Below are 14,192 nucleotides of genomic sequence, written 5' to 3' on the forward strand. Positions count from 1 at the left end.
AAAAATATGAAGCCAGCCTGAATGCCCATCAATCAGTGAGGGGATAAAGAAAATGTGATACACACACACACACACACATATACACATCATGGACTACTACTCAGCCATAAAAAAGGAATGAAATTATTGCATTCGCAGCAACCTGGATGGAGTTAGGGACTATTATTCTAAGTGAAGTAACTTAGGAATGGAAAACCAAACATCGTATGTTCCCATTTAGAAGTGGGAGCTAAGCTATGAGGACACAAAGGCTTAAGAATAATATAATGGACTCTGTGTACTTGGGAGGAAGGGTAGGAGTGGGGCAAGGGATAAAAGACTATACACTGGGTGCAGTGTACACTGCTTGGATGATGAGTGTGCCAAAATCTCAGAAATCACCACTAAGAACTTATCCATGTAACAAAACACCACCTGTTCCCCAAAAACTATTGAAATTTTTTAAAAAATGGTTTACAAGGATAATTATGAAAGCATAATTTATGTTAGTAAAATACTGAAAAAGCCAGATGCAGTGGTACACACTTATAGTCCCAGCTACCTGGGAGGCTGAGGCAGCAGGATTACTTGAGTCCAGGAGCTGACGGCCAGCCTGGGCAACAGAGCGAGACCTCGTCTCTTAAAAAAAAAAAAAAAAAAAGTTGAAAAGAATCCGAAAACACAATAGGTAAATAGTCAAACAAACTATGGTATATCACAGAGTAAAGTGACAACCATGTAAGATTATGCCTATGTAGAAATGTTTAAATGATAGTAATGAAAGAAAGGCATAATTTATGTAAAGATATCACAGTTGGTTAAATACATATATACAACAAATAATACAGGAAAATTCATAGTTTTGTAAACTTAGACTGTGATGATTTTTTAAACTGATTACATTCTTAATTTCTAAAAGTAAGTTGACATTCCAATCACAATTATCTCATTATTCCCAAAGCTATTGCTTTATCATTTTACAGAACATCTGAGGGGTTTTGGTATTAAAATGAGAGGGAGAAAAAGAACATCTGAAAATATATTCAACTTACTGGTTTGTTTTCCTCATTTTGTAAAGAAGAAAACTGAACTTGAGGCAATGTTATCTCTTTAATTTCATCACTGTCGCTTAATCTATAAAGTCTGTTCCATAATTTAAATTCTTCTTCTGATAAGAACCAATCTTTCTTTAGTTTACTTTGCCTCATTCCTGTAAGTTGAAAAAAAAATGGAAAAGAGACTTTTAAAAATCTGCAAAGCAAAAAAACCCACAATATCCATTCAAAGTCTGTCACCCACGTTGGAGTGCAACAGCACATTCATAACACTGTAACTTCAAACTCCTGGGATCAAGCAATCCTCCTGCCTCAGCCTCCACAGCAGCTGGAATATAGGTTCATGCCACCAGGCCCACCTACTTTTCTTATTTTTTACAGAGATATAGTCTTGATATGTTGCCCAGGTTGGTCTCAAACTCCTCAGCCTTGATTCTATTTCTTTAAACTAGTATTCTCCATATAAAACCACTCAGTTTATCACTTCATGCTTCTAAATGTCTCCTAAACTTCTCTTACCTCTTTGAAAGTACCCATCTGTCTAGGAGCCATCCTTTGGTAATGAATTCATTAACAGAACAGAGCCAGGTAGCTAGGCTTTCAGTCCTGGCTTCTTTTGGACTCTTTTCATTTGGTTGCCTAAGACCTGGCATGAAACAGAGTAAAATAACTCACAAATGAAAACTGGTATTATGATTCTATCATGGCAGTATTGGAAAGTTCATCTGAAGCTTGGTGTGGGTGTTGACAGTGGGCAGGAAAGGCCAAGACTTTTTAAAAGGGTATATATCTTAAGTCATAAAAGGCGGTTGGGGGCAAAAGGAGTAAAGTGTAGGGGGAATAGATTTGTTGCTTTAAAAGAGGACACAACAGACTTTTAAAAATATGTATACTACATTCATTGCTTTCAGCTTCTATAATCTCTAAGAATCACCAAACTGAAAAGGCTAAACAGTACAAAGCAGGAACTCTGGCTAATACAGATGAGAGCAGAAAAATTGAGAAGCTACTGAATTAAAAATCAGGAAATTGGCTGGGTACAGTGGCTGACACCTCCTCCTTGGGAGGTCTAGGAGGGAGGATCAATTAAGGCCAGGAGTTTGAGTCCATCCTGAGCAACACAGTTTGACCCCAAGTCTAAAAAAAATAAAGTTAGCTGGGCATGCTGTTGCATCCCTGTAGTCCTAGCCACACAGGAAGCTGACAGGAGGATCTCTTAAGCCCAGGAGCTGAGGATTCAGTGAGCTAGGATCACATCTCAGGTATTCCAAAATATTGTGTAAGAAGCTTTTTAAAAATGTAAAAAAAGAAAAAAGCCGGGCACGGTGGCTCACACCTGTAATCCCAGCACTTTGGGAGGCTGAAGTGGGCGGATCACAAGGTCAGGAGATTGAGACCATCCTGGCTACCACGGTGAAACCCCATCTCTACTAAAAAATACAAAAAATTAGCCAGGCGAGGTGGCGGGCACCTGTAGTCCCAGCTACTCGGGAGGCTGAGTGAGGCAGGAGAATGGCGTGAACCCGGGAGGCGGAGCTTGCAGTGGGCCAAGATCACGCCACTGCACTCCAGCCTGGGCGACAGAGTAAGACTCCACCTAAAAAAATAAATAAATAAATAAATAAAAGATTTCTCTGCATCTGTTTCCTCATCTGTAAAATAAGGAGATTTGAACTAAATGATCTCTCAGGCCCCTTTCAGACCTGACATCCAGAGGCTCTAAGATTTTGAAATAGGCAGGTACCCCTAGTCCCTTAAAACAAATTCAGAGTGGCTGGGTGCAGTGGTTCATGCCTGTAATCCCAGACTTTGGGAGGCCTGGGTGGGTGGATCACCTGAAGTCAGGAGTTTGAGACCAGCCTGGACAATATGGAGAAACCCTGTCTCTACTAAAACTGTAAAAATGAGTCAAGTGTGGTGGCACGTGCCTGTAATCCCAGCTACTTGGGAGGCTGAGGCAGGAGAATTGCTTGAACCTAGGAGGCAGAGGTTGCAGTGAGCCAAGATCACGCCACTACACTGCAGCCTGGGCGACAGCGCAAGACTGTGTTTCAAAAAAATAAAATAAAATAAAAAATAGTCAATTCAGAGCTCTAAGCTCAGATGAATTATATACTAGTGTATATAAATATATACTATATATATGCTATATATAGTATATAATATATAATGTATATAAATATATACTAGTGTAAATATATACTATGTATATACACTAGTATATAATTAGCATACATTAACAAAATACATAGTAAATACACTAGTATATATTTTATATATTATTATAAATACACTAGTCTATTTATATACTAGTATAGAATTATAGAATAATTCCATACATAAATCACATAATCTAAGATAAATCTTTGACACTTGAAAAATCAGAGAAAAGGGGAGGAAACAAGTATAGAAAAATGAACATAAGTTAACATTGTCTCAATTTTTTAAAAGGATAGGTTCCAGATATTCACTAAAGAATTTGCCAGCCGGGCACGGTGGCTCAAGCCTGTAATCCCAGCACTTTGGGAGGCTGAGACGGGCGGATCACAAGGTCAGGAGATCGAGACCATCGTGGCTAACACGGTGAAACCCCGTCTCTACTAAAAAATACAAAAAACTAGCCGGGCGAGGTGGCGGGCGCCTGTGGTCCCAGCTACTCCGGAGGCTGAGGCAGGAGAATGGCGTAAACCCGGGAGGCGGAGCTTGCAGTGAGCTGAGATCCGGCCACTGCACTCCAGCCTGGGCGACAGAGCCAGACTCAGTCTCAAAAAAAAAAAAAAAAAAAGAATTTGCCATCGACCCCAGTAACATTTTAGAAATACTTATTAAATACAAGATTAAGTAGCAATTATAAAAAATATAATGATCACTAAAAATGATTTATCCAACCTAATCAAGTTTTGATGCTTTTATTAATTTATCAAATTCGAGAAAACTCAAAAGACATGCTATGTTTTTATTTTAACCAAATAATTGGCAAAATCTTGAAAAATGACAGGTATGTGCCTATTAAGGGAATTTGTATTAGGTTTAATAGACATAGCCAAAAAAACATTGATTGACGGCTCTGAGTTAAGGGAAAGATTATTAACAAATTTGAATTGAAAGCAAGTAGTAGGAGGATAAGAACCTTAAAAATGCATGGTATAGGCCGGGCAGGGTGGCTCAAGCCTGTAATGCCAGCACTTTGGGAGGCCGAGACGGGCGGATCACGAGGTCAGGAGATCGAGACCATCCTGGCTAACAACCCCGTCTCTACTAAAAAATACAAAAAACTAGCCAGGCAAGGTGGCGGGTGCCTCTAGTACCAGCTACTCGGGAGGCTGAGGCAGGAGAATGGCGTGAACCCGGGAGGCGGAGCTTGCAATGAGCTGAGATCCGGCCACTGCACTCCAGCCCGGGGGACAGAGCGAGACTCCGTCCCAAAAAAAAAAAAAAAAAAAAAAAAAAAAAAAAGTGCATGGTATGAAACAGTGGAACAAACAGTTGAACAAACATAAAAGGGATGGCCTTCAAATATATAGAGTACTGTTATAAAGGTAAACCAAAGATGAAAACTGTTTTTATCTAAGAAACCAGATCAATGGGAAAAAAGTACAGAGACACAGATTTTTCAACATAAGAGTCTTCCACTATATAGGGCCATTCAACAATGGAATTAACCTGCTAAAGAAATATAATTTATATTAACAGAGGTATTCAAGTTAAGACTGGGTATGCATTTAATAAGAATGCTGCAGAAGCATTCCTACCTTGGTAAGTAATTGGACCACATGACTCCCATGGTTCCTTCCAAATGTTAGAATACAGTTATATGATTTTTATGATAGTTTAAAACCCGCCTTAAAGATTAAGTAAAATCCAAAAAATAAACTTTTTTTCTCACTTTCATAGCACAAATATCTCAAGATATTTGAGAAAGGCAACCAGCTAACGCAAATGGCTACCTAAATTACCAGGTAAATATAGGATAAACTATGAAGGAATGTATAGCAAATGGTGCCGTCTTACATGAAGACAAGTTACTATTAATATAGACAACATGTATGTAAAGGATTCTAAGTGCATGGGGATATATATAGGGAATTTCTTTCTGTCTTGGTATTATCTTAGTACATTGTCTTCAGTGCACATTGTAATCTGGTTTAATGCTTATTCAAAAATAAAACTCTTTTCTTTCTTTTCTAAACTTTATGGAGAACATTCTCTAGGTTGGTAGGGTATTTTTAATTTTCCCCAGCACTGAGTTTCTGTCACTCTATACTACCAGTGTCTCTCCATTTGCAACATGAACAATCTCTTATAGACTTTCCAAAGAGAATGTCCATAATATATTACTTAGAACATATATTCAGTTTTTCAAACAAGAAATATTATATCAAGATATGATCTGCTAAGTAAAAACGGGAAAAATGCATGTGTCAAATGCAAAATTTATTTACCATCCCTATAGGAAAAGATAGATGACTTTCGCTGCAAGTTCCGAGAAGGCTTCTCTGGTTCATAGACACCATGTGTGATGAACATTTTGTGTAATTTTGGGTTGATTCCATCAGGAACCATTCGTGGACTTCTTTGGTAAAAATGAAGGACCTGCCTGTTACTTGAAATAGCTTTACATATATTTCTTTTGTTGGACTGACTCTGATTATAAATCTGTAAAAACAAATATAAAATGTCAGATTATATTACTTTTATAAATAACAATTTATCCATAACAAACAATTATTAGTTTGGATTTATTGTAAACATAAAGGTAAACCCCGATCCACTTAAATACTTAGAAAATAGAGCTTCTGTTGTCTTGATTTTTTTTTTTTTTTTGGAGACAGGGTCTTACTCTGTCACCCAGGCTCTGGAGTACAGTGGTGTGGTCAGGGTTCACTAAGCCTCAACCTCCTGGGCTCAAGCGATCCTCCCACTTTAGCCTCCCGAGTAGGGACTACAGGTATGGACTACCACACCCAGCTAATCTTTATTTTGTAGAGATGGGGTCTCCCTGTGTTGCCCAGGTTAGTCTTGAACTCCAAAGCTCAAGTGATCCTCCAGCTTTAGCCTCCCAAAGTGCTGAAATTACAGGCGTGAGTCACTGAGCCCAGTTGTCTTGAATTTTAAAACCTATCAGTAAACTGTTAGATTAACATTTAATGAAAATCATTTCAGGCTGGGCGCGGTGGCTCACGCCTGTAATCCCAACACTTTGGGAGGCCCAGGCAGGCAGATCACGAGGTCTGGAGTTCAAGACCAGCCTGGTCAATATGGTGAAACCCCGTCTCTACTGAAAATACAAAAAAAAAAAATTAGCCGGGCGTGGTGGCACACACTTGTAGTCCCAGCTACTCAGGAGGCTGAGACAGGAGGATCGCTTGAACCTGGGAAATGGAGGTTGCAATGAGCCGAGATCGCGTCACTGCACTCCAGCCTGGATGACAGAGCAAGACTCCGTTTTTTTGTTATTTTTAAAAAAGAAAATCATGTCAAAGTCCATAATTACAAAAGCCCACCTTAGCAGTTACACTGCAGAAGTAAATCTATCTTTGTTACCCTGCCGTTTTTAAAAGAGGTTGATATTTACATAGAAGTGTAAGGTTGTCTTGTGCTTGTTTTTAAAACTATTCCCTTATTTCAGTTTGTTCATCTTTCTACACTTCAGTTTCCTTCTCTGTATACAACAAAAGCGTTACTCCCCTTACAGGGTGCTGACAGCATTAAATACAAGAATGAATCTGAAACTTGGAACATTACACAGCACAATGTAAATACTGAGTAAATGTGGCCACTGTTACTATTTTACAGATAAGAAACCTAACAAGTGAATGGAGAGGTTAAGCAACTCGGCTAGGTAGTACAATTAAAACCCAATTCCACTCACTGATATTACATGGCCTTTTACCAAACATTTCATTAGGATCATTTTATGGATAAACTAGATGTTACATATGAATATGCTATAATCACATGAAAAGTATTAGCGAAATAATTCATTTTTCAGGATGATTTTAAAGAGTATATAAAATATTTTAAATCAGGGTTTTTTTCTGGAGATGGAGTCTCACTCTGTTACCCAGGCTGGAGTACAGTGGCAGGATCTTGGTTCACTGTAACCTCTACCTCCGAGGTTCAAGCGATTCTACTGCTTCAGACTCCCAAGTAGCTGGGATTACAGACACGCGCCACCACACCTGTCTGGTTTTTGTATTCTTTTAGTAGAGAAGGGGTTTCACCACGTTGGCCAGGCTGGTCTCGGACTCCTGACCTCAAGTGATCTGCCCGCCTCGACCTCCTAAGGTACTGAGATTACAGGCGTGAGCCACCATGTCCAGCCTAAAATCAATTTTTTAAAATTATCATAGCTGTTAAGGAGACCTTTAATGTGAATCTATATATTTGGCTGCTATATAGTTACAAATCTATATATTTGTAACTAGTCTCAATGAGTTACAAAAGTTAGTTAATACTTTAGTGTAACAAACACAAAATAATATTTTATGTAACATCTTATTTAGAAAGGCCTGTCACTCAAGATTGTATGAATCTAATTCAAGTTCCTTATCACTTAGAATAGGCATCAGCAAATTTCCATAAAGGGCCAGAAAGTAAACATTTTGGGTTTTTCAGGCTTCATACTGTCTCTGATATATATTCTTTGTTTCTTACTTAGTCAGTTATTTTGACAGCCCTTGAAAAGGAAAAAATGATTCTCGGTTTACTATAGTTCAGAAAGAAAAGTAAACTAAACACAAAGCATAGGCCTTCTTTAGAAGCACAGGAAAATAGTAAAACAAAGTAATACATATTGGTTTTTGGATCTAGGTATCTCTGAATTACTACTTACATATTAAAAATGTGTTTCTTTAGATGGATAAAAATTAGGAAACTGAATCCAGTCAAAAACTCTCCTAGTTACAAGATAGAATCCAATACAAAGAGGGGAAAATAAACCAAAACTATCTACAGAGTGTTTGGACTTGGAATGCTAACATGTTGATATTCACCTTTGGGCTATATTTCTCCAATTTCAATTGTCAAATTGTGTTCCTGCAGCTCTACTTACACGTTCCTCTCGTCCTTCAGAAAGGATAACAACTATCCTGCCTTGACGTTTACGGCCAGTTCTACCCATTCGTTGTACAAGACGAATTGGGCTCTTCTGGGAATCAAAACATATTATAAGATCAACTTCTCCTATATCCAAACCTTCTTCACCCACACAGGTAGAAACCAACGTGTTGTAACCACCATCACGAAACTGTTTCACTACCTAAAATAAAAATGATTGAAAAATAACTACATGCAAATATAAGAGAACTGTAGATCAAAGTATATTTTCCCCCACTCACCTGAAAAATAGTAAAATCAGATTAAAAATCAGCCTCAAAGCTGGCCACAGCTCATGCCTGTAATCTCAACACTTTGGGAGGACAAGGCAGAAGGACTGCTTGAGTCCAGGAGTTCAAGCTCAGCCTGGGCACATAGAAAAACCCTGTCTCCATGAAAAATAAAAAAAAAAACTAGCCCAGCATGATGGTGCATGCATGCAGTACTAACTACTTGGGAGACTGAGGCAGGAGGATCTCTTGAGCCCAGGAGTTCAAGGCTGCAGTGAGCTATTACTGTGACACTGTATTAACATCTTACGTAACATCTTATTTAGAAAGGCCTGTCACTCAAGAGTGCAGCACAGTATGAATATAATTCAAGTTCCTTATCACTTAGAATAGGCATCAGCAAACTTCCATAAAGGGCCAGAAAGTAAATATTTTGGGTTTTTGGGATGTATTAAGTCTTCTCATAAACATTTCGGTTGCACTGGTCCAAGGATTTTCCTTCAATATGGAAATCCTCAGAGTACAAGGAGAAACAATGCTCATGATTAAACATTAAGATTCTAGCCTAGGCAACAGAGTAAAGCCTTGTTTCAACAAAACAAAACAAAAAAAGTCAGCATCAAGGATAGTACAGAATAGGAAAAGAAGCAATCAACTGGCAATATAAGCCAAAAGAGATTATGGTAAAATAAACAGTTCTAATTATTTTGCTTTAGCAATGGTTGTGATGTCAAAACGATTTGTCCACAATTTAACAGTTTGTCACTGAATGAGAAACCCCAGAGTTTATTTTTTAGCATCACAGAAAGGGGAATAGGGCAGGTAAATAGCCTACAGCAATCACTCCTATTTATCATATCTTAGACCTAAATGTATATAGTTTTATCTGAAATCGGTTTATAAATATTTCTGATAATATTTGTAAGAATGATATATTACTCTTAGAAGTCATATCTTACCTTTTATACTATCATTCCAGGATTTCTCTGAGATCAGTTTAATGAAACCCCAATAGCGTGAGGAGTTAATGAAAACGTTAATGAAACATTTTCTAAAAGTCCCTTAAGCCTTATAAACTTAGTTCTCAACTGCTCTGAGCCTCGGTTTCTCCATACAGACCAATACCAACATTGCAGGTTTGTGTACAGTGGAGTGGTGGCGGTGGTAATTAAATGAGATAATGCAACATCAAAAGCTGAATTAGCTGATAAATAATGATAGCTACTATGTGCAAGGGCACCCTATGAGGCAGGTAACATAGTAAGTACTTTATACATTAGTTTCTACTGTCAATGACCCTATGAGGTAGATATCATTGCATTTTATTAAACAATCTGAAAATCTGAAAAGTTAAGCTATTTGCCTAATGTCTCACTAATAATCATCAGCATTTGAATGTTGGTGTCTCTGACTCCAAAAACCTAACTTAATCTATAAGCTAGTGTTATTGTTAAAAACTATAACCTTAAAAGTAGGATAATAAACATAAATGTATCATGTTAAGTCTTCTCATAAACATTTCGGTTGCACTGATCCAAGGATTTTCCTTCAACATGGAAATCCTCAGAGTATAAGGAGAAACAATGATCATGATTAAACATTAATAGTAATTCATTTCCTTTGGAATTTGTAATGACATTAAGCCAACCTGCATCTAACATAGAAAAGCATATGTCCTTTTTGCCCAGATTAAAAAAAAAAAAAAAAAAGGCCACAGTGCTAGATACATTTTAAAAAATTATTAATGTAATTAACAGATTAATGTCAATTTTCTTTTTAGTTAACATGTATAAACTGTTACTTCCATGCTTAAGATTGACATTAATTTGCCATTGAAAATATACTTTCATGAACCCTTTCCACAAATTCAAGACATATATTCAATTGTTTATCCAGTATCTCTGCTTGATGTTTAAAAGACTGCTACTGAGAGTATGCTCCGTGAACTGTTTATTACTGGTGCCTGTCCAAAAACTGTTTATTACTGGCTGACAAAAAGATAAGTACAATAACTGAAAGTAAGGGTTTAGACACTTGAAAGAGTAATTTTGTTGGCAGACTCTAGTAATATTTTTAAAATTGGACTTGAACTTTATTTTTCATTCATTTTACTTTCTAATAATTCATTTTTATTATATTGTTCAAAAGTATCAGTATGTGATGTAGTGGGGGAAATAAACTGGTCCTCTACCAGTTTCAATAGTTTGAAAAGCATTAATCTGAGAGGCATGTCAAAGTTAACTCATCTAAAACCAAGCTCCTGCTATTCCCTAATTCTCCTGCCTCAGCCTCCCAAGTAGCTGAGATTACAGGCACCTGCCACCATCCCTGGCTAATTTTTGTATTTTTAGTAGAGAAAGAGTTTCACCATGTTGGCCAGGCTGGTCTCAAACTCCTGACCTCAAATGATCCGCCTGCCTTGGAGTCCCAAAGTGTTAGGAATACAGGCATCAGCCACCATGCCTAGCATTTCCTGCAGTCTTATTCATCTTAGTTAATACCAGCTCCTTTCAGTTGCTCAGGCCAAAAACCTTGGAGTCATCCTACAGCCAGACTTCATGTGCCTTTATCTCATATCCCACTCTAATTTGTCAATACACCATCAGCTTGACCTGCAAAATATATTCAGTACTTAACCACTTCTCACCACTTGCCTTGTTACCACCCTAGTCCAAGTCACCATCATCTTCAGTTTAAATTGTTATAAGTCTCCCAACTAGTCTCTCCACTTCCACCCTTACCCCCTACAGTTTATTCTTCAGACAATAACCAGTATTTTTTCTTTTTCTTTATTTGAGACAGGGTCTCACTGTGTTGCCCAGGCTGAAGTGCAGTGGTGTGATCTTGGCTCACTGCAGATTCAACCTCTGGGCTCAAGCATCCTCCCTCCTCAGCCTCCCAAGTAACTGAAGCTACAGGCACATGCCACCACACCCAGCTAATTTTTGTATTTTTGGTAAAGATAGGGTTTCACCATGTTGCCATGGTTGGTCTTGAACTCCTGGCCTCAAGAAATCTTCCTAACTTAGCCTCCCAAAGTGCTGTGATTGCAGGCATGAGTCACAGTGTCCAGCTGATTCGTTTAAAATATAAATCAGGCTAAGACCATCCTCTGCCCCAAACTCTCCAAGAACTTCTCATCTCAGTCACAGTAAGAGAAAGTCATTAAAATGGAAATGACATACAGGGCCCTAAAGGATCTTGCCCTCCCATGTCTTCTGACTTAATATCATGTTTCTAAATAAATGGACAATGTACAATTATTTGCCTGCAAGCTCATTTCAAAATAAAACAGCTGTTATGAAAGCAATCACATATAGGAGTAATAAAAAAAAGTTTTTACTTTGGCATACATTAAAATATTATTGATATAAATGAGTAAATGATAAAGTCAGTAAAATCAATAAGGTTCTTACGGTGCCTGACAAGCTCAGGAAATAATGACTTTAGGTAATACTGAAATTGATCAGAGATTGGATTGGGTACTGTGGGTATTTTAAATAATGAAAATGCTTGACCTCCAAAACAAAAATCCAATTCATTTTTCATTCATACATAAATGTTAAGAGTAGTAATCACTCAATAGATGCCTTAAAAATATGTATAATCTGACTTGATGATGGGCAAAGGTATTATTTTCAGATTCAGGAAGGCACTCCCCATCATATCCAGTCAGCTTAAACAGACTCTTCTCGGTGTAGTCAGGGCAGGTATAAAAGGTATTTAAAGAATACCTGACCATGGCTCACACCTGTAATCCTAGCACTTTGGGAGGCTGAGGTGGGCGGATCACGGGAGGTCAGGAGATCGAGACCGTCCTGGCTAATACAGTGAAACCTCATCTCTACTAAAAATATAAAAACTTAGCTGGGCATGGTGGTGGGCACCTGTAGTCCCGGCTACCTGGGAGGCTGAGGCAGGAGAATGGTGTGAACCTGGGAGGCAGAGCTTGCAGTAAGCTGAGATGGCACCACTGCATTCCAGCCTGGGTGACAGAGCGAGACTCCGTCTCAAAAAAAAAAAAAAAAGAAAGAAAAGAAAGAATACCTGACCAACATGGTGAAACCCTGTCTCTACTAAAAATACAAAAAAAAAAAAAAAAAAAAAATGAGCTAGGTGTGATGGCGGGCACCTATAGTCCCAGCTACTCAGGAGGCTGAGGAGGGAGAATCCCCTGAACCTGGGAGGCAGAGCTTGCAATGAGCCGAGATCGGGCCACTGCACTCCAGCCTGGGTGACAGAGCGAGACTCCATTTCAAAATTTAAAAAAAAAAAAAGAAGGCTACCTCCCGGCCCGGCAAGGTGGCTCATGCCTGTAATAAGCATTTTGGGAGGCTGAGGCAGGCAGATCACCAGAGGTCGGAACTTTGAGACCACCCTGGCCATGATGGTGAAACCCCATCTCTACTTAAAATACAAAAATTAGCCAGGCGTCGGTGCCTGTAATCCCAGCTCTCTGGAGGCTGAGGCAGGAGAACCTGTGAGGTGGAGATTTCAGTGAGCCAAGATCATGCCACTGCACTCCAGCCTGGACAACAAAGCGAGATTCCATCTCCAAAAAAAAAAAAAAAAAAAAAAGGATACCTCATTACCTCATCTACTAACGTCTGCAGATTCAAAAAAGGATCTGTCAAAATGAATTAGAAATTAAAGAGATATCTAACTGGCAGTCACTACTCAAGTAGAGACTTACACAGTTAATTTATAAAAAGCTGCATAGATTTTATAAAAATCAATAACATAAAATTTCCCTCAAAACCTCACAGCACTTAGAAAACAATGTTCTCTTACTCAGAGGATGAGGCTACCTTAAATACTATCATGGTTTCTTCTGACCCCATTTTTAAAGTAAGATTTTTAAATAAATAAAGATAAGCTAATTATTTGTTTAGAATAAATTATTAAAGTGACTTAACGTAAATAGTAAACATTTACTGGTGGCTCTACAATAAGATCTCTTTTAATGCTTACGACAACCCTATGATGTATGTTTACAGATAAGGAAAACTGAGGAAGAAGAAGTAAAGAAACTTTTAAGTGGTAGTCAGGATTCCCACCCAGGTAATATAATTCTAGAGTTTTTCTGCTTAACTTTTATACTTTACATTACTTTAAAAAAAAAAAAAGTTCCAAACCCACAGAAAACATTTGTTATCATCTTTCAAAATATGCTCATTTTTACTTACATGTTTACTATAAAATTCTTTTTAAGTAGCTAATTGACCAGTGAGTTAAAACTAACAAAAAAAGAACAAGTGCAAAGCTAATCAATCTTATTTTTATTTTCATAAATTCCAAAAATAATTACCTCCAGTTGCTCCTTCTGGGTAAAACCCTTCGTGCTTTTCCCTGAGGCATGACCAACAAAAGTCATTACTCTAATAATTGGCTGATGCTGTGAAAGCATTTCTGCAATTTCTTGAACACTATCTCGAAATGAAGAGAAGATCATAACTCGGGTCTCATCACGTTTCTTTTCAGAAGTGTTTTCAGCTACATATATACAAAAACTTTAATTACAACTTTTTACAAAGCATTTAGACAAGAACTAGTTCAAAAGACAAACCTGAAAGTATTATGCTAACAAATGATAGTTCTTTCAAAAAAATAATTTAGCTGGATGTGGTGGCACACACCTGTAGTCCCAGCTACTTGGGAGGCTGAGATGGGGGAATCACTTGAGCCCAGGAGTTCAAGACCAGCCTGGGCAACATAACATAGCAAGACCCAGTCTCTAATAAACAAACAAATAAATAAATAATTTCAAACATCTTGAAATTTTACTTTTTTAAAACTATATTCTCTATTAATTTTAATAATCGTAGCTTGT

The 14,192-nt window shown here is 37.8% G+C and overlaps 2 protein-coding genes across 5 annotated transcripts in view; one reads left to right on the forward strand and one right to left on the reverse strand.

Moving 5' to 3' along the window:
• The window catches only part of FKBP3 (FKBP prolyl isomerase 3), a 466,553-nt gene that overhangs the window by 404,035 nt on the left and 48,326 nt on the right, over nucleotides 1–14,192 (forward strand). The gene's annotated exons all lie outside the window — the stretch shown is intronic.
• FANCM (FA complementation group M) overlaps nucleotides 1–14,192 on the reverse strand; it is a 72,745-nt gene that overhangs the window by 29,997 nt on the left and 28,556 nt on the right. For 3 of the 4 annotated variants that reach the window (XM_050795804.1, XM_050795803.1, XM_050795806.1), the window contains 4 exons: nucleotides 13,671–13,855; nucleotides 8,089–8,295; nucleotides 5,477–5,690; nucleotides 1,032–1,189 (listed from right to left, as the gene is read on the reverse strand). In XM_050795804.1, coding sequence (XP_050651761.1) covers nucleotides 1,032–1,189; nucleotides 5,477–5,690; nucleotides 8,089–8,295; nucleotides 13,671–13,855 — 764 coding nt within the window. The remainder of the gene's footprint in view (nucleotides 1–1,031; nucleotides 1,190–5,476; nucleotides 5,691–8,088; nucleotides 8,296–13,670; nucleotides 13,856–14,192) is intronic. The other variant, XM_050795805.1, reaches the window with a different exon arrangement.

This window comes from Macaca thibetana, chromosome 7 (assembly GCF_024542745.1).
Source record: "Macaca thibetana thibetana isolate TM-01 chromosome 7, ASM2454274v1, whole genome shotgun sequence".
Lineage (NCBI taxonomy): Eukaryota > Metazoa > Chordata > Mammalia > Primates > Cercopithecidae > Macaca > Macaca thibetana.